The sequence below is a fragment of the Pinus tabuliformis genome, chromosome 4_2, assembly GCF_031772625.1.
Source record: "Pinus tabuliformis cultivar Carrire ecotype Pingquan chromosome 4_2, CPIR1, whole genome shotgun sequence".
NCBI classification, from domain to species: domain Eukaryota; kingdom Viridiplantae; phylum Streptophyta; class Pinopsida; order Pinales; family Pinaceae; genus Pinus; species Pinus tabuliformis.
This window is the reverse complement of record NC_142304.1, coordinates 155,898,415-155,919,696: the sequence shown is the minus strand read 5'-3', so window position 1 is coordinate 155,919,696 and position 21,282 is coordinate 155,898,415. Positions and strand designations below refer to the sequence as shown.

The 21,282-nt window shown below is 29.3% G+C and overlaps 1 protein-coding gene across 3 annotated transcripts; it reads left to right on the top strand.

Annotated features, from left to right (window-relative positions):
- The first annotated feature begins 17,561 nt into the window (after window positions 1-17,561).
- On the top strand, window positions 17,562-20,722 carry LOC149168658 (protein CHLOROPLAST IMPORT APPARATUS 2-like). Of its 3 annotated transcripts, none has more exons than XM_089426949.1 (3): window positions 17,562-19,211; window positions 19,882-20,057; window positions 20,160-20,722. In XM_089426949.1, exons 1-2 carry the CDS (start codon window positions 18,249-18,251, stop codon window positions 20,008-20,010), a joined length of 1,092 nt encoding a protein of 363 aa, XP_089283075.1. In that variant the 5' UTR covers window positions 17,562-18,248; the 3' UTR covers window positions 20,011-20,057; window positions 20,160-20,722. The 3 variants fall into 3 exon arrangements, with proteins under 3 accessions (XP_089283075.1, XP_089283074.1, XP_089283076.1); XM_089426948.1 differs by having other exon boundaries at window positions 19,827-20,057; window positions 20,160-20,721; XM_089426950.1 differs by lacking the exons at window positions 19,882-20,057; window positions 20,160-20,722 and adding an exon at window positions 19,670-19,875.
- The last annotated feature ends 560 nt before the right edge of the window (window positions 20,723-21,282 follow it).

Genomic DNA, 21,282 nt, shown 5'->3' with positions numbered 1-21,282 from the left:
GCCACTATACAAATCGTGAACTTCTTTTAATTAGTAGAAAATATTGTAAGGTGAGACATGCAAAACTCCTGGGATTCCCACGCGAGATAGTCCTTAAATCCACTTTCATCGCTTCTTCTTTATTACAATTAAAAAAAAAAAAATATTATACAAAATTTTAATTTTTTAGTAATGAAATTTAAGTAGATATATGTATAATTTATGGAATATTTATATTTATAAAAATAAGATTTTCAGAATTTTAATTTAATTATTAATAATTAATAGATAGATGGTAGGGATTTAATTTTTGTGGAATATAATTCCAAATGTGTAATCTTATTGGCCATAGCTTTGATATGAAGATGTACAAATTTTAGATTTGAGGTTAGTTAAAAGAAAGGGTTGAGATTTATCTCAAAGTTAATTATATATTTTTTGCTTTTCAATTTAATTAAAAAATGTTATAAAATTAAGCTAGTAAGGCCATATAAATTAAATAGTTGATATTTTTACAATCTATGATAAACATCAAAACATTTACTTCATGATACATCTCACATAGCTAAAAAACTAAATTATAATTATAATTGAAATTATTATTATTAATAATTATTTTAAAAATTAATGTATGACTTAAACATATATACATTTTAAGACATGTAGTCTAAGTAATGTCTACATAGAAACTTTCAGACAAATAATACAAAAAATGCACACATCTAACCCACTACTAATCTAATGAATTATTCTCACAACTCTCACATCCTACCTTGCACACGCTAAACTCAAATCTACACATAAGAACCTTCTGACAAATAATATAAAAAAAACACACATCTAACCCACTGCTAATCTAACGAATTATTCTCACACCTTTCACATCTTCCTGGTCTTGAATCATGCTATGTTACCGTATTAAAAATTGAGAGAGAACATAATTACACATAAATCCAACACACTCTGCTATATTATTGATCTCATAATAATTATATTTATAGGAATATATTAAACTTCTAGATCTTAGAATAATGAATCTAGATTAAAGTAATTTTTTTTTAAATTATAAGTTTAAATTATTTAATTAATAAAGTTATGGATTTTTCAGGGTGTGAATTTATTCGTGCATTCACTGGAACATTTTAAACAAGTGTTGCTGGATGTAACACAATCTCCCTATATATATATAAGAAACAAAAAATTGTCAAATCTAATACCTATAAAAATATTATAGTTTATTTAGCTTTGTTGTTTGAGTTGTTGGACAACCCAATTTGGAATATATAAGCAAAATTGAAACACAAATGGTCAAATCTAATAGGGGTAAAAACATCACAATTTATTTTAACTTTATTTAACCGTACGGAGCATGGACTGAAGGGAAAGATGTGAAAGCTGCCAACACCACGAATGGATTCAGTGACATTGAAATAAATTCCTCTCCCTTAGATTGAGAGCCCTTGCAAAATTATAAAATATAATTATGGTCGTACTTATAATTTGTATTTCATATGTTTTGTACTTAATAGTTAATGTATTTGTAATAAAATTTTGACAGGTTCAAATGAGTTACAAGAGTATGGTTTCCATAAATAAAAATATTCATACCAATCTGTTTAGTTAGTTTAGTGAAAATAATTATATATCATAGTTATTTATTGATCTGCTGGGAAATGATTGTTAATATAATGCATGGAATTATTGTGCTTCTCCCATCACAAATAGTAGTTTTGACAAAAAATCATATTTTATACTGTGCTTCTCCCATCACAAATAGTTGTTTTGACAAAAATTCTAAAAATATGAAGAAACCAGTTTTGACCAATGCTAAAGGGGTTACCAATCTGTTTAGTTAGTTTAGTGAAAATAATTATATATCATAGTTATTTATTGACCTGTTGGGAATGATGGTTAATATAATGCATAGAATTATTGTGCTTTTCCCATCACAAATAGTAGTTTTGACCAAAATTCTAAAAAATATGAAGAAACCAGTTCTGACCAATGCTAAAAGGATTATGGAAAACCATTATTAACTTGCAAATACAGGCTGGACAAATAAATATGAAATCTTGAAGTACTTACAGTTAGTTATTAGAGATGATGATGGGGCCATCTACATTGGATATCATCATAGTTGACCGAGATCATCTTCATCATCAAAAGAAAAAGGAAGATGGTTTAAAATGCTTGTAAAGAAGACTGAAATCCATGTCCTCGCTATAGTCCGAGAAGGAAATGGATCCTGGCATGGCATGAATATTATTTCCCCCACACTTTTCTCAATTAAGAAATGGCAAACGCTCAACATGTGCTGGTGGATACAACTGAAAACCTCTCTCTCTCTGCATAAAAATCACACTTTTTTGCATAGCATGTTTACTGTTATCAATAGAAGGAAAAACAATGCCGACATTGAAATCAGACGAGTACCAAATTGTAGTTCAGTGAAGAAAATTATTCAATAAAGTTTACCAAGAAATTCACATAATTGAAGTCAAGAGATAGTGCAGGTGTGGTTGGGTTTCTGGTCACTTTAGTGTCCTAGTAATAGCTTTCGTATTTTCTTCCGATATGTCAGGAGACATATGTGATCATTTTATTACAACCTTGGTCGAGCAAAATATAAATAAACCAAGAATTTACCTTCAATCCCTGCAACCCTCTTCATAAACCAAGAATTTACCTTCAATCCCTGCAACCCTCTTCATAAACCAAGAGTTTACCTTCAATCCCTGCAACCCTCTTCATTGCCTTACGTTTGCATTTTTCACAATGTACGCCCAGTGTCGGCATGATTATTTTCTACAGAGTTGTTGTCACATAACCGCTTAAGAAATAAAATGAGACATCCCCTTACACATTTTTGACAACCACTGGAGGGTAATAGCATCGGCAATCTTTTGGATGGAGTAGCTTGTGTGGCATTCAACCGAGAAGGATATATATATATATATATTTTTTTATTTATTTATTTATTTATTTGACAATCACTAGAGAGTAATAGCATTGGCAATCTTTTGGATGGAGTCGGTTGTGTGGCATTCAATTGAGAAGGAGATGTAAATATATATATATATATATGAATGAATGATCGGCAAATTAAAAAATGGCTCCTATTAATGATGCAGATATGGATCTTCCCTCTGTAATAAAAATAAAAAAAATCGAATATTCACCGGGGTGGTCATGCCATTTTATTTTCAATGCTTCATAAACAACATTATATATCAATTTGTCTTTGAAGGTTATCATTAATAATGAATCACATTAGATGGTTCAAAACATATTTTGATGTGATTATCACCAAAAAGAATTTAATAGATTAATTAAAAGGAAATAACTAATTTGGATATAAATTTTAACTTTTATATGTCAATACTACTATGAATATTTAGCATATTCCATTAAGGTGAATACTATTATGAATATTGTAGCGTATTTCATGGATATTAAATTTCTACCATCCACCTAATAATTATTAATGTTAAAATTAAAATTTTAGAAGACTTATTTTGAAATAAGTGTAATTAAAATAAAAATATATAATATTTTAATTATACCAAAACCTATTTATAGGTTACGAATCTATATATAAAGAATCTCCAAGATAAAATGGTGTGAATCTCCATAATTAAAGATCTTGTTACATGTTTTTTTATATATAATCATTTAGTTGTTTTTCATGAATTTTTTAAAGAACAATCCTATAAATTAAATAGTTGGTATATTCAAAGAAATGTCATTTTTTCACGACATTTTTTCTAATTAATTTTAATCAAAATCCGAGATTTTTAAAACTTGGGCCTAAATTGTTTAATGTGCATAATTCAAGTGCCCCAAGGGTTTTTCATGGTCCTATGCATTCTAAAATATATTTTAAATAACAAAAAATCTTCAAATTGTATTGCCCAATTTTGATGAATTCCGAGGCTATTTCATAAAGCTAGACTATATATATATATATATATATATATATATATATATATATATATAAACAAGATTTTTAACATTGGAGATTCATGTTATTTGATACGGGCACTATAAACTCAAAACAAGAACTCTAGCCAAAAAAACCCCAAAAACATGAAAAAATAAGTCAAAAATGAAAAGTGTTGATGCTGAATAACACTTTTTTTTTCTAAACTAAAATTTCAACATGTTGCAAAAAAACTCCCTGAAAACAAAAAGTGTCGATGGTAAAATAATGTTTTTTCTTTTTTAAATAATGGGATAAAAGATTTTATCATGACTTTGAAAAACATTAAAATTTCAAAATAATAATGAAAACATAAATTTAAAAATTAAACAATAAAAAGCAAATAAAAATATATGTTAAAAAAATACATAAAATTAATATATATATATATATATATATATATATATACACGTGTCTTCAAAAAACATGATGAAGGGAAAAAAATAATAATGAAAGAAACAAAATAAAAAATAAAAAAATGCAGGATAATTTAAAAAAAAACCAAAAAAAACATCTAAAAAATAATAAAATATTTTTTTTAAATAAAAATACCATAATTAAAAAATCAAAATATAAATATAAAAAGCAATAAAAAACTTGAAAATAAAAAAATCATTGAAAAAACATTAAAAGAACAAATAATTTTAATATATAAACAAAATTAAAATAACAAAAAACTTATTAAAAAATTAAATAAAAAACCATAAAACCCAAATAACTTATAAACTAAACCATAATTATTTAAAAAATAAAATTGTCCTCTTCTGGCCCTTGGATGGGCTCAATCTGATTTTCTGAGGCGAGCTCAATCTGATTTTCGAAGGCGGGCTCAATCTGATTTTCAGAATTAGATTGAGCCCGCCCAGGGTTGTGGTCCCCAATCAGGGCTCTCTCTAATCCCGAAATCAGACAAAGCCCTACCCAATCGCGACCCAGAGGCCCCTGGGGGCTCAGTCCAGGTAGGGCTCTCTCCAATCCCGAAATCAGACAAAGCCCCACCCAAGGCCACAGCACCACAGGCCCCTCGCTGGCTCAGTCGGATTCGGAGAATCAAATGAGCCCCTCACCCAATTCTCAAAATTGGGTTGAGCTCACCCAGAAGCCCCAAAAAAACCTTTTTTTTTAAATTTATATATATATATATATATATATATATTAAATTTTTTATATATAATTTAATTTTTTCACATTGTTTCTTTTTATTATATATGTTTTTTTTTCAAAAAAAGTATTTATATAACTTTTTTTTATTGTTTTTTGTTTTTTAAATTTATTTTTTTCAATGTTATTTTTTTTTATTTTTAATGGTTTTTTTGTTTTTTAACTTAATTGTATTTTTTATTTTTTTACATTTTTTTATGTGTAAGATTTCTTTTTATTTTTTATTTTTAAATTAAAATATATGAATTATTTTTTTTAATTTTAATTTTTCAAATGTCAATCATTTTTTATATAAAATTTGTTATTTCTCCTATTTTATTTATTCAAAATTTCCATAATTTATTTTTTAATGTGATTTTTTTAGGGTAAATGTCGTGAAATACATATTTTTTTAATTATATCTATATGCAAAATGTGCATTTTTTGTTGAATTTTTTAAATTATTTTTTAGTGACAATTATTTGTTGTGTGTGGTATATAATAATAATAATAATAATAATAAAATCTTAATCTCAAAATATTATTTTTAAACAAAAAATCGAAAACCCTTAAAAACCAAATATCTAAGGATTCACGAGGCATAAGAGAACTTGAAAAATAGTTAAATAATCAACATTTCAAAAAAAAAAAAAATCTACACTTTATACATTAGAAAACTTAGAGTGTTAAAAATAAGTGGTTGATGCCACATAACACTTTTCAAAATTAACATGAATCACTCGCATTTAAAAACAAATGTATAAGAAAAATTAAAGTGTCAAAAATCTTCTCATATATATATATATATATATATATATATATATTGCATGAGCGCTTTTTTATTTTTTTGCTACCTCAATAAAAGGGGTACTGTTTCAAAATTTACATTGTTTTTACCATGCAGTTTTTTAACTTATAAATAAGTTTTTTTACAATACCATGAGCTAATACCATTCCTAAAAATCATAACTCTTATTCACATGACACATATTCATATGATTTTTTTCTAACTAATTAATTTAATTAAAAGGGTAGAAAATACATATTTTTTAAATAAATTTCAAATTTTGATATGTGACTACTAATAAGAATATTCTAGAATATTTTATTGAATGAGAGAGTGTATATTTCCATAGTTATTCATTGTTATGGACATTAAGAATTGAATGATTACAAACGAGAGTTGTGAATCCTTTAATAGGAGGCATCCAAATTAGCGGTTAAAGAATAATATAAAATAATAATAAAGGTAGTCATCAAAGAATAATAATAATAATAATAATAATAATAAATTATATAATTAATTGTTAAGAGAAAGGATAAGTCAATCGATTAAATAAAGTAAAATATATAAATAATTGTTAAGAGGAAAGGTAAGATTATATAAAATATTTGAATATATAAATGATTAATTAAATTAAATTAAAAGAGAATTAAAAAATTAAATGGGATGAGCTTTTTTAAGATAAAATTAAGGAGGATAATGGAAAGGATAAAAGTACATGGTCAAACAATGTATGAAAAAGAAGGAAAATGAGAGTAAAATTAGAAAATATCTATAAAATTGAAAGGATAAATAATCTTACAAATACATTGAATTAGAAAACAAAATGTAAAAATATTATTTAAAAGAATTTATTATACGAAAAGGTTATTAAATATAAGGATGTAAAAAAGGTTATTTAATGAGTCAGATGATGGATAACCAATTGCGAAGAATGGCTTAATTTATATCCATCCTCTCTATTAAAGTTTTCAGGGTGTTTCTCTATTTCAAGGGCCTCTCTAATGATTCTGGAATTGTAAAAAGGAACAAAGGAGAGGATTTTGGTTTGATCAAAGTAGATTAGATGTTTCAAGTTAAAAGAGTGTTAAGTTATGACTTTGATAACCCGAAATGACTGGTCTCGACAATATTCTCTCTAATACAAGCTTTGAAGGGACGTCAAGTCTAGCCAATGTATGATTTTCCACATAAACAGGGGATTTGGTAAAACCTTGAATTCAACATGGGGTCAGACTTATCTTTGGAAGACTGAAACATGTGCTTCAAAGTTTTGTGGGGCTTAAAAATGGTTTTAATGTACTTTTTTAACAATATTTTTTCTACGAGGTCAGTGGGCCTTTTTATGTAACAGAGAGAAACTTGGCCTTAAGGGGGAGAGGGAGAGTTAATGGACCTGAGATTAGAGATGCTATTGAATTCTTTATTGATATGAGAAAAGGAATAACCATTAGTTCTAAAAGCTTGGACTACGTGGGCTTTTTCGGAGGGAAGGAATTGGGGAGCAGAAATTGTAAGGGCTCGGGAGATGAGGGTATTAAAGATGTTTGTCACAATCAGAGAAAGAGATGAACCCATTGTTATACCTTTAGTTTGCTCACAAATAGTTCCTTTGTAAGAAAAAACGATGATAGGTAAAGTTTAATCAAGTTAAGGGTTTCATAATCAACAAGTTTAGAAATTAGATCAATGACTTCACAAACAGGGATTTTAGTAAATAATGATACGACGTCGAAGCTAACAAGAATGTCATGGTCATTGAACTAAATTTATTTAGTCTTATGAATCAAATTAGAAGAATCTTTAGTGAAACTAGAGGTGGACCCAACAAATTGTGTGAAGCTTGGAAGTAAGATATGGATTTAATATTATAATTATTCTTTAACGACTACTTGCATTATTATTTTATATTATTTTTTAACAACTAATTATGGATGTCTCCTTCTATTAAATGATTCATAGCTCTCATTTGTAATCATTCAATTCTCAAATTCCCTGAGAAGGTGGAGTATCCACCCTAAACGTTGGAAAAGATTAAACATCATCCATGCAGTTTTTTCTGAAAATTTCTCTCAATATGTTGTCAAAGTTAAATCCCTACCATTTACCTAATAATTATTAATAATTAAGTTAAAATTATGAAAATCCTATTCCAAAATAAACATGTCTATAGACATAAATATTCTATTAATGAAAAAAGTAATTTAATTAGTTTATATTTTGATTTTTACAATATTTTTTAATAACCTTTGTTCAAAATTTGATTTGTTGAAATTATGTAATGTCATAATACCGATATTTTAAATTTTTCCAAAGACACAATTTAAACAACAAATAATTAAAACAATTAAATTACCCAACACAATGTTAAAGAACTACACATAAATATATACCAAAAATTATGTGATGTAACATAATTCTTCCTTCTTCTTCCTTGTATTCACTTTCATGTGATGTATTTCTTGCCTCAATGCCTCCACTCTCTCTTTTTCTTTAATTTTTTTCCTAAAGAAAACATTGTGGGATCACCCCCTCCTTAAAATATTAAGATGGAGGTGGCTCAACAACCAGGTACTATAGTCATTATTATGGTTAAGGGACTCCACTAATTTTAACCTTATGGGTTATGACCTTGAAAACAGTGTGGGATCACCCCCTCCTTAAAATATTAAGATGGAGGTGGCTCAACAACCAGGTACTATAGTCATTATTATGGTTAAGGGACTCCACTAATTTTAACCTTATGGGTTATGACCTCTCATTGCCATCATTCTTTGGGCAGATGGTTCAACCAATTGAACTCTCTCTCCCTCTTGTAACACACACAATATTAAATATTAATTTATATATGTATTGTATGCACACCTCTATACCCCTTTGTCCCTCCAACTCCCCTTTAACACAATATCCACCACACACATGGATGTGTATGCATGTACATGAACATATACTTAAAGCCCTTATTTGTTTTAACTTGTGACATAAGCAGGCATTAAGACCCTTTTATTTTGTAAATGAATTATGGTGGGAAGTTAGTTAGTCAAACTAATTTTCGAGAAGTAAAATGTATTGGGAAGTTTTCAAGAAAATAATTAAAGCAAAATATAAAATCATTTAATCATGAAATAACTCATACATATAATATGGATGTATATCTTAGTCTAAAAATTGGGTAGAACAAATTATGTGCTAGAATTTAAATATCGAAAGGAATCACATATAACTGGTCATGGAAAAATTATGTGACCAAACATAACACATCACTTATTTGTAGATAACAAATAGAAAACAGTCTTTATACCTAAGTTGCATGGAAACGAAAAAAAAAAAAACCAAAAATATAAAGCTTTGTCTTTACACCTAACTAAATTAATACAACAAATCTCCAAAACATTTAGATATGAAACAACCAATAAATAACAAACATAAAAATACGTGTGAGTGTTAGCCATTAGGGATTATGAGTTCACAACAAAGTTGTTAGTAATACACATATGTAAAGCATAGGTGGTTTCGGGAGTGTAATGGTTTTGAATAGTAAGCACCTTTATTGTCAACCTAAACAAACTCTTCCTTGTGTTCAATATAATAGACAAACGATATGAGTATAATGGGTTCAAGCGAGTAGATAAGAAATATTAGCTCATTACATTCACACCTCTTCACTCACATCATTAGTTCACAAACAAATGGAGAAGTTCCTCAAAAAGATGGAGTAATATTATTTCAAGGTGTTATATTATCCATGTAAGTGAATAACCTAACCATGAGGCACTAGAGTCACATAATGTCATTAAAGGTCATCACAAAGTACCTAAGGCACTAGAGTCACATAATGTCATTAAAGGTCATCACAAAGTACCTAAGGCACTAGAGTCACATAATGTCATTAAAGGTCATCACAAAGTACCTAATGAGTACAAGAGATTCCCCCTTGAGAGGTAAGTGAATCTCAAGGCCAACTTCAATACACCAAATATTAGGCATTATTAGTACCCTTACCTAAAAAGGATTGAATTGACAGGTTGATTTAAGATATAAAAGTAGACTAAAGTTCCCTTACTTAATATATTGTGTATTCTTGAGGTAGAAATAGGATTATTTTCAATGTAGCTCTAGAGTTCATGAAGCAAGATAAATTTTAATTAACATACGAGGTTTTGCATGTTCTCAAAGATAACTCACACATGATGCAAGAAGAAGAATGGGGTCAGATGCAAATAGAACTAATAAGAAGGAAAACATGAACACTTAAGAAAGGAACCATCTAGTGCCAACTTCTCTCTCCAACAATTTATTAACTCTTGTTCTCTAGGAAATACTTGGACCCTCCTTTGTTAAGGCCTTGAAATATTTTATTTGAATACTTGGACATCCTTCTTTGACATAGTTTCATGTCAAAGATGGGGCTACTCTCTTGGTAATTGTTGGATCATTTTTCCATTCGTTTTTAGTGTAATAATATACATTGATTCCTCTTGATGGTAATTGATGTGTTTATGTGATAGGGTTTGGTGCAAACAAACTTCCAATTATTGCTTGCCATGTATCTATTTACCATACTAGATGATGCAAGTGAGAACTTTTTTATGTGTAGGTATAACTACATTTATGCAACAACTTAGATTTGGGGGAAACGAAAGGAAGGTTAGTCTTGAATTCATTTACCATTGGTAGGTTTCACCTCCAACATGCACTCTTAAGGAAATTGAATGATTGAATAGATAGCATATAGTATATGTGTTGACATTACTTAACTGCTCAAGTTTTTTTTCTCCACAAAAAACATTTAGGATAAGAATTAGAGAGACTTGTACTAAGTAGACGAATGAAATTTGTATATATCAATAACCTTCTTTTATTACATCTAGTTTTCTAGAGTAAAGAGAATGGAGTCAATTACAGAATTAGATCACAAAGTGTTATTTTATTAGTCACATAGTGTCAAGCATACTAATGTAGACAATTTTTCACACATCTAATATTGATACATTCACTAACATGGAAAAATATATAAATTCATAATATCAAGTACACAAAAAGGGGCAAGCTCTTTATCATTAATTTTCTAATTGAAAGAGAGAAACATAACTTATCCAATTATGAAATCCAAAAGTAATATTTCCAACTAAAACTATGATCATAATCTTATGCAAAGCCTTGTTCAACCTGTCATCCACACAAGAGACAACAGTCATTACAAGGTTGGGTAGATATAGTAGATTTATGGGTTCTTCTTTAGTGGAACAACAATGCTATGAGAGATGTCACAACAATCATAATGAGAAAGCATTTACACATCAGATACTTATATTGATGTCTATCAATGAATTTTGATGAAATACACATTGATACCAAATCTTCTTTGACACCCCACAACGAGTTATCACTACTCCAACATTAGATCACTAGATATACTCTTACTCTCTGCATAATAAAATAACCAACATTAATTATGTCTTCTCCATGAAGAAGTGTTACATTATATTTCTAACTTTCATTTAGTTCCATATAAACCCTAATTTCATGAAAAATGCAATATCATTGGCAACATGGTTTTTTGGTCTCTTTTATTCCTTCAACAAAAACAATATATATATATATATATATATATATTAGTCATTTGTATAATACAGATGTAATAATTGGTTTGGGATAATAAGACACTTTAATGTATTATGTCCAATTTTCACCATTCTATAATATTCAACTATTATTTATGCTCTTCTTTTTACTTCTAGCGAAAAAAACAACAAATTTTAATAAAAAAATATGCATCACGAAAGAAACTCTAAACATTTAATAATTAAATTGCAAGTAGGAAAGCCTAATCTCTTTTAATACTACACTTTAAAAAAAGTTAGGCAAAGTGTAGTGAGTGTCATCATTCACACTAATGGTTTTTTTTATCATTTTGTACATTAATATAGGTCAACATACTTTGAACTTTTAGTTGGCAGGTTGTATGTGCACAAGTCAACAAATTAATTTGTGTCATCATTTACACTAATGGTTTTTTTTATCATTTTGTACATTAATATAGGTCAACATACTTTGAACTTTTAGTTGGCGGGTTGTATGTGCACAAGTCAACAAATTAATTTGACAATTATCGTCATTACATTTTTGTAATTCACCTTCAAATTTGCAATGATGACCCCTAAAATATGAATAAAACTTTAATTTAACACACTTTTAATTGTGTCATGTATAGAGTTAGAAGGCACTACAGGGCTTAATGGCTGGCTACTCTATAGGCATTTTAAATATTGAATTTAATTAAAAACAAAATAATTTATTAATGATGTAGTTTAGAATATGTTGTAAGATGTTTAGTTGTCACTCATTATTCTTGTAAGATGGTAGTTTATTATCTTTTGAATTTGTATTTCCTCCAATGGTATGCTTTATCGTGGAGTTTAAAAATAACAAACTATATGTAGTACCCTCGTGGGGTTTAAGAATAAGTATAGTGCCTTGTTTTTAGTACAAAGTATGAACATATTTATAGACCTTTTGTATGGATAGATTCAGCACCATGCTCCTTCTATATAGGTGGCTTTATTGAATGTCAGTGAAATATAAGTAATGTAGGTGTTAAGTATAAGTAAAAGGATTATTGATGTCACGATAGCTAATGAGTGGTATTGAAAGAAGTAAAATCTAGAAAAATATGTATTGCTTGTAGCATTAATTTATTAGAAGTTAATATGAGAGTGGTTAGGGATTATTTCGAGTTTCTCAATAGATTAATTTACAGAAAGTTGTTATTACCATTTTACTGATGAAAATATATGAATTTACAGAAAATTGTTATTACCATTTTACTGATGAAAATATATGGTTAGAAATGCAAAAGTAATGTTTATTGTGTTTTCTCTTGTGTTGGAGATAAAATATAAAACAATTGTATTACAAAAAAATAAAGTTTCTAAATTATATGGAAAACTTTATAAAATATAACTATGCATATATATAATATTAAATAACAAAAAAAATTGGAAAACTAGTTCATAAATTTTAAAAACATTTCTAAAACCAATGCAATACACTTATCTCAAGATTATGTGAATGAAAAATAACTCTACCGACCTTTCACGATGGGAACCATGTGAATTCATGACCAATATACATTCATGTTTTAAGTTTCGAGGTCTAATTTGTGTTCCTTTAAGGAAAGAAAAATACAAACAAGTTTTCAATATCCTTAATACTTTAAGGAGCTTACTTGCCTATATACAAGGACTTTATCCAGAGGTGCTTGGTGGTCGGATAATGCTACTTCAACTAACATTCTCCTCAACTAGATTTTGAGATTGGTTCACCACAGGCCATGGAACATGGGCGTCACAGGCACATCATTTAGATTTGAAACACTTACTTTTGGGTGGGCTTTGATTCACTGTCACATAACATTGGGATAAGAAAAGGTAGACCGCCAAGAAAGTCCAAAATCTAGAACAAGTGGGATGCTATGTTAAACATAAAATATTATTGAAAGTTGACATTAAAATTTGTGTCGTGGATGTATCCATCCATTCTGGTTTCCCAAAGAAAAAGAGCAACGACTAAATTCCTATCAATTCTTGTTTCCCAAAGAAAAAGAGCAACAACTAAATTCCTACCAAATTTGATGGAAAACTTAGAGCAACAACTAAATTCCTACCAAATTTGATGGAAAACTTAGAGCAACAACTAAATTCCTACCAAATTTGATGGAAAACTTAGATGGTGGTAAAGAGGCGAGCCAATAGGTTATATTTGGATTTGTATTGCAGAGAAGAGTCCAAAGTCTCATATATTCACAAGATGGGAAAGGCGAGGTGGAGAAATAATAAATATTTTACACTTCACAGATATGTATACGTATTCTAGCCACCCACCGTCCCTGTCATCGCTTCTGCAAGTTTTACTTTTGAGCAACTCACGTGAAAACTTAACCAATTGTTATAATCATTTTACGTCCGTATTTTTGGGGTCCCAAGACCTGCGTAGAAGCAGAAAATCCAATCTAACCATTTAGAAAGAGCCACGTGTCATTCACAAGATAAGACGGGCCCCACTATGCAGGCTAAAAATTGTTGAATGCCAGGAAGTGCGAAAGGTCGAGAAAATCTCTTTAATCGCAGTTGCCTGCCTACGCGGAGGTCGTCACGGGAAATCCCCAAACTGACATCTACTCATCTTTGAATTTTTGTTTCGCGGGAAACACAATCATAACCGCGCGGGGCCATAACTTATAGGTCAATCGTGTACCAATTTTTCCTTTTTATTTGAATTTAAAAATCTAATTAATAAAATTCACTAATAAATTTATTTATTTTAAATATCTAAATTTTTTAAATATAGGTTATAGGGTGTTTTGTTAAATATAGGTTATAGGGTGTTTTGTTAAGGTACTTTGAGGTGTAAAGGTTATTCATTTTAATGGAAAAAAATTTAGTCATATTATTGGCTAGTATGCCCAGCTATCTCTAAGTGATTTTTGTGCGTTAGATGCCCTTAAGTCATGACTCCTTAAGCCACAAGTTAAATATGTCAGATAGCTCAAAACTCACATTATATATATATGAAATGTGTAAAATAATAATTTAATTTTAACACCATAATTAAATTAGATATTAATTTAATATTAACCATTTAACTTATAAATTGATTAATTTAAATAATTTAAACAAAAAATTATAAATTTATTGGTATTTATTTTATTTTTAAATATAAAAAAATATTATTTCTATTTAACTTATTTTTGTTAATCAAAATAATTCTCAAATTCATTTTCTCTTTACAACTTAATATAGTCGTGTTGTTGTAAAATATTATATAATGTAATGCAATGCAATGTAGTAATGTTGTAAAATGTTATGTAATGTACTGAATCTGCTAATAATTTACTACTAATAATATTAGTAATATTAATACTATTCATAATAATAGTATTAATAATAAATGAGTCTAGATTCATCTTAACTCTGTATTTATCAAGTGTGGAGATGGATAAATCTCAGTTGAAATAAATCTAAACTAGTTTTAAAATAATTTAAAATTTTTACATAAAAATCATAAATCATTTTAACAATTTTAGAAAAAGACTTTTTTACTTATTAATTTATAAACATTGGTTTTTTTTCAAAAATTCAACCTCTCATGTTATATTAACTTCCATTTTTCAAAGTCCATCTAATTTTTGTGGGTCAAAAAGAAATACTATAAGTAAAATAAATGAGTCTATCAGACTGTAATAAGTCTATTAGACTGCCTCCACTTTAAAAAAACCTGTAACAATATTCTTGACCATGGAGATTCACCCCACTTTACCATAGAATTTCTTAACCTATAAATAGTCTTTGTTACAATACCATGGCTTATCAATACCACATGACACATGTCCATATGATATTTTCTTTAATTAATTAATTTAAAATTAATTAATTAAAAATGCATAGCTAACTTGGATATAAATCTTAACATTTATGAATACTACTATGATTAGTGTAACCATATGAATTATATCGTTGGTAAATGTTTATAAACATTTGTACATAATAAATATAGAAACACTTACTCCATGATACATCTCACAATGCTAAAGTTTAAAAAATCATTAAAAAATTAACTAAATAATAATTTTATTTTAAACTATTTTTATTATTAAATTACTAATTATCGAAGGGATTAATATATAAGTTAAACACATATAGATTAAAAAAACATTGAACAAGATTCTTAACCATGAAGATTTGCCATCACTTTACTATGGAGATTCTTAATCTGTAAATAGACTTTGTTACAATACCATGACATATCAATACCACATGCACAGAAACCCATAACTCAATTCATATGACACTTATTTATTTGACATTTTTTAAAATTAATCAATTTAACTAAAATAACAAAAAAAGAATATCTGCTTTGGAGATATACACCAACTTTTGATATTTGATATATGTATACTATTAAGAATATTCTAAAATATTCCAGAGACCATGTACTTAATAATTATTGATAATTAAATTAAAATTCTGGAAACCCTATTCCAAAATAGACATGCTTATCCGCATATATATGTTGACATATTCCATGGAGATTAAATCTCTACATCCATCTAATAATTATTGATAATTAAATTAAAATTATGGTAGACCTATTCTAAAATAGACAAGTCTCTAATAATAATAATAATAATAAGTGAAGTTATAATTTAGTTAATTTTTATGATTTTTTCAAGGGCAATTATATAAATTAAATGATTGTAGATAAACATCCAAAAAATTACCTCACTATATATCTCACATTGCTATATATATATATATATAACCAAAATTCAGTGATACAACTTGTCCTGACGATGAGCCACACTTGCTGGCTCGAAACGCGTCGATAAAAGTCTTTCATTATGTGAAAAAATATCGTAAAAAGGACCATTTCGTCTATAAGTTATATTACACACACAGTTATATATATAACAAACTTTCTAACATTAGAGATTCAGGTTCACTTTGCCATGGAGATTCTTAATCTATAAATAATCTTTTTTACAATATCATGAGTTAATATTATGGCTTACTAATATCACATGCTCAAAAAACCATGGCATTGAGAAACTTGCTAGCAATCTGAATAAGGATAAGGGGTGGAAGATAAGCAAAAATATTTTTTTAAGTTAGTTTAATGTTTTTAGATTCTATTAATTAATAATTTATTATTTGAACTTTATACTCACATGACACATACTCATATCACAATTCTTTTAATTAGTTAATTTAATTAAAAGGATAAAAAAAGACATACTTTTAAAATAATTCTCAACTTTTGATGTGTTACTATTAATATGAAAATTCTATAATATTTTATGGAAATTATATTTCTACATTTACTTAATAAATATCAAGAACTAAATTAAGATTATGAAAATCTTATTCTAAAATAAACACATTTATAGAAAAAATTAATTATTTTATACTTTAATTTTTTGAATATATTTTAATTAAGTTTATTCAAAATTTGATTTTTTGAAATTATATCATATGCACTATATGTATGTTTTAATTTTTTTCAAAATACAAATGGAAAAACAAATACTTAAATTATGTTAAAAAATTACAAATAAATATAAACTGAAAATTATGAGACATTGTTGTTGTACATTTATAATGTTTAGCATTCTACATATTATTGAACACAGTGAGACTACTTGCAAATCAATTCCAAATACTGAAACTCCAGAAGTTGAAATTAATAATCAGACTTACTTTCATATTACTTTTATCCTCTTATACTTTATATTCCCCATTTTAAAATCCTGATCATGTTACCTTATCTTATTACCTGCAACACTTATCAGTTACACTAACGTTTAGTGTAAATTTCCTAAACCCTAACACGAATCCCCCCATATTTAGCATTCTATATATTATAAAACACCAATAAGACTACTTGCAAATCAATTCCAAACACTGATACTCCAAAAATCCAAATTAATAATAAAATTTACTTTAATATTACTTTTAGCCTCTTATACTTTATATTCCCTATTTTATATTATATATATTATGTTGCTAAAATCCTGATCATGTTACCTTATCTTATTACCTGCCACACTTATCAGTTACACTAACCGTCAGTATAAATTTCCGAAACCCTAGCACGAATCCCCCAGCCTTTTGCATCAGTCGGTTTCGGGTGACAGTCTGGTCGATTTGTCCGTTTGTTTGTTTGTATGCATCCGGCTAAGGGGCCAGGGCTGTACCCAGACATTCGTCCACGCATGAATCCAAATTTTCACCTCTGAAAGGGCAAGGGCCGGAAACACCCTGTCCTCCAGATCTGAACACAATTCTCACCTCTGCACTCTGCAAAACCAAATCTTCGCCCAATAGAAATTAGTGGCATCTCGAAAATAGAAAAACACAATTGCTGTATTGCAGGCAAACTATAGGCACCGACCATGGTGATTGGAGGTATTGCGGAGGCCAACAAACCGAAGGTCCGCTCAAGCGGCTTCCCGCTCCCAATTCCCGAAGAAACAGGACTTCATAAAAAAAAAAATAGTCATTAATGATTAAGCCTTGTTAGTTTTCCGAGGTGGATGGAATTTCGCACGGGGAACGTAGGGTTTTCTGGGGTTTAAAAGGGTTAAACCCTAATTGAATGCGGTCTCGAGATTTGAAAGCTTCGGCTGCTATTCACAACTATACGATTCTGAGCAATTTCACAGAGTACTGGGCTAGCTTTTTTCTACTATACATGATATAATTGCAGCTAGTACATTCAATTGCGGCTTCTCTGCTATTTAGTACACAAAGTGCAGCCTGTGTTATCGGTACTGCTGAAGAAACGAAAATTGTAGCTGAAATTGTAGAAATGATGTCGTGCCTGAGCGCAAACAGAAGCTACGGGCTCGACCGTGACAAAGAGTTTATTGGAAACGCATGTGATAACGGTGCTTCCTCTGTTATTTCTTCTGATACCAAGAGCAACAAAAGCAGCATTTCATCTACAGGCTCTGATATCACTAGTTCTTTGTTGGTGTCACGAAAGAAGCCCAGAACAAGGCGGAGGAGGCCTCAGGAAATCTATAATGAAGCAGCAGCAGCCCTGTCTGCAATTTATCCTAAGATTTTCTCCCCCAAAAACTGCACCTCACGTCCCAAGAAGTTTGAAAAGTTTTTTGCAAGAAAAGCAATTGGGCCCTTGAGATCTGCGGAGGAGGCTGAATTATTGCATGAAGTGCCGACATTGATAAGCAGAGTTAGAGAAGTTGAAGATACAGAGCTTTTGTGGGCAAGTCGGGGCCCCTTATTAAGTAACAGAGAATCGAAATGTTTCAATATCTCAGCAAATGACTGTATTAGGTCTCCACTTCCATCAGACTCAAATTTCCACTTGGATGTTCCTGCAACTTCCTCTATTTCTCCATCATGGGAATGTTTATTGGATTCCAATGATGAAGAAATTGATGGGGGCATTATGAGCACTATAATGGGAACCACTGCAAATCCTGATTCTTCAGAGTTGGAAGGTAATAATGGACTTTTTGGATTAGGGGTGCATGAAAATGTGAAAGAATCCAATAGCTTCAATCGTTCTGCTATTAGGTCTCTCCGACGAACTGCAGATTGTATGATTTGCCCAATATCTGACTATAGCTTGAAGATTTCTAGTGAGGAGGAGAAAAGAACAATGAGTTATGATGCTCCACAGAGGCTTCAGTTAAAGCTAAATTATCAGGACGTTTTGAATGCCTGGTCTAATCGAGGTTCACTCTACATGGATGAACTGCAGCAATCACAAACAGTGGTTCCTGACTCTTCCTTTAATCCAATTGTATGTATCCTGTTTCTTCTCAGTTTTTAGGTATCCTGTGTCTTCTCAGTTTGTTTATATGCGGTGAATTTAGCCAATCATAAAGTTATAAATATTTTTAAAGATCATGGATTATAGATTTTGGGGATTTTTTGAAATCTAATTTACAAGAGTTTGATCGTAATCTATCAAATTCTAAAATATTCTAAAAATCAATCCTCCCCACAAAAATACCCATAGATCTCTTTAACTTTTAGTCATTAGCTTTCAAAATATTCACCTAGAATTAATTAAATTAAACTAGGATAAGTTAACAAAATACTTTGCACCATATATATATTACCTTCCAAATGGACCATGATGAAACAAATTAATGTTCATGTGTTCAATGTTTTGGGCTACATTTCCAAGACCATGTGCATGTAGCAAAACCTGTATTTGTGTCTCACACAAACATTCGGACTGAATCTTAACTGCAGATGATAGTCGTACAGGGCCGGGCTGAAGCAAATCCCAATTCCATAAGCATAAATTAATGAACAATGAAAGAAATAGAATAGCTCTGATTGATTCTTCCACCTCAGTACTGTTGTTCTAGAATTGACGAGTGTAAGAATAATGTTGGAGGTTTCGCAGGCAACAAGTATGAACTTTGATTTGGTTTTGGATGTGGGATTCTGGAGGACTGCAGATGGAAATGGAATTGAAATCAATGGACAAGTGGACGAGGATGGGATGCTCAGTGGTTCAGGTGTTAGAGAAGCCAGTGTACTTCGCTACAAGGAGAAACGAAGAACCAGGTTGTTTTCCAAAAAAATAAGGTATCAAGTCAGGAAGCTTAATGCCGAGAGGCGGCCAAGAATGAAGGTGAGCTTTTTCTATCTTTCTTTTCTCTTCTCAATTTGTTTTTCTTTCGGCCATGGCAGTATTTGCTGAATATTACGTGGTATGAGTTGTTTTGGTTTGCAGGGACGATTTGTGAGAAGACTGGCTGATCTCTGACCCAAAAATACCATTTGGATGCTGTTACTGTCAGAGCTTACGAAGGTCTGATTAACATTTAATTTACAGAGAGTGTTACTCAGATAGAATTATTTCGAAGATGTGGTCTAATTCCAGGCAAGATTTCGAGGATGTGGTCCAAGCTTAAACAAAATTATGTATACTTGAGAACCGCTTCAGATACTAGATACTACTTCTTCAGTTGAAAAAAAAAGTCACTCAGCCACAGTCCAAAATTCTTTCTTTTTTTTTTGTGATCCTTCCTGCCTTGCCACAGTCTCAACTGTTTGCAACAAATTTTGCTCTGAAATCACCAGTCCTTCCCTTTAATTGTTTTTGCATTAAACTCTGGAACTATGTGTCTATGAAATAAATCTGCCTCTGCCTTGGCTATGCCTGCTTCTTTCCGTTATGAGTGAATCGATTGAAATTCATTTTTCAAAAAGGATTGAATTGGACAAAGTCGATTTAGTTTGAAAGCACTTTCAATCTTCTCTCTTTCTCTTGTGCGGTTGTGTCTTCTGGATTTGAATCCATAAATTTTGATTCAACTTTCAAAATACTTGAATTGGGGTAATTCTTTTAATGAAATCTGAAAATCTAGACATTATGAGAGGTCCAATACATTCCAATATAGCTCATTTTATTACTTTTATTTTTTATCAATGTTCTAAGGACTTCCAATTGAAATTAATAATATCTACCACTTGCATTTTCAATTAACGTTTTAATCAGAATATATTTTTACACCACTTGCATTTTCAATTAGAGTTTTAATCCGAATATATTTTTTTTACTTATGCTTAGCTAGAGATATCATGATTTAGTTTATTATTTCAGGATATAAAACGCATTTTTAACTGTTTAATTGGTGAAATTGTTTTTGTGTGATATAAAATAATTTAATTAAAATAATAATAATTATTATTATTTTAAAATCATCAACGAACATTATTAAATTATATGAAACCCTTACACAATAAATAATATTATATTAATCTAACTCAGTAAAATTGTTTTTACATGATATAAATTAATTTAATTAAAATAATAATATTATTTTTTAAAATAATACAGCCCATTTCTATTT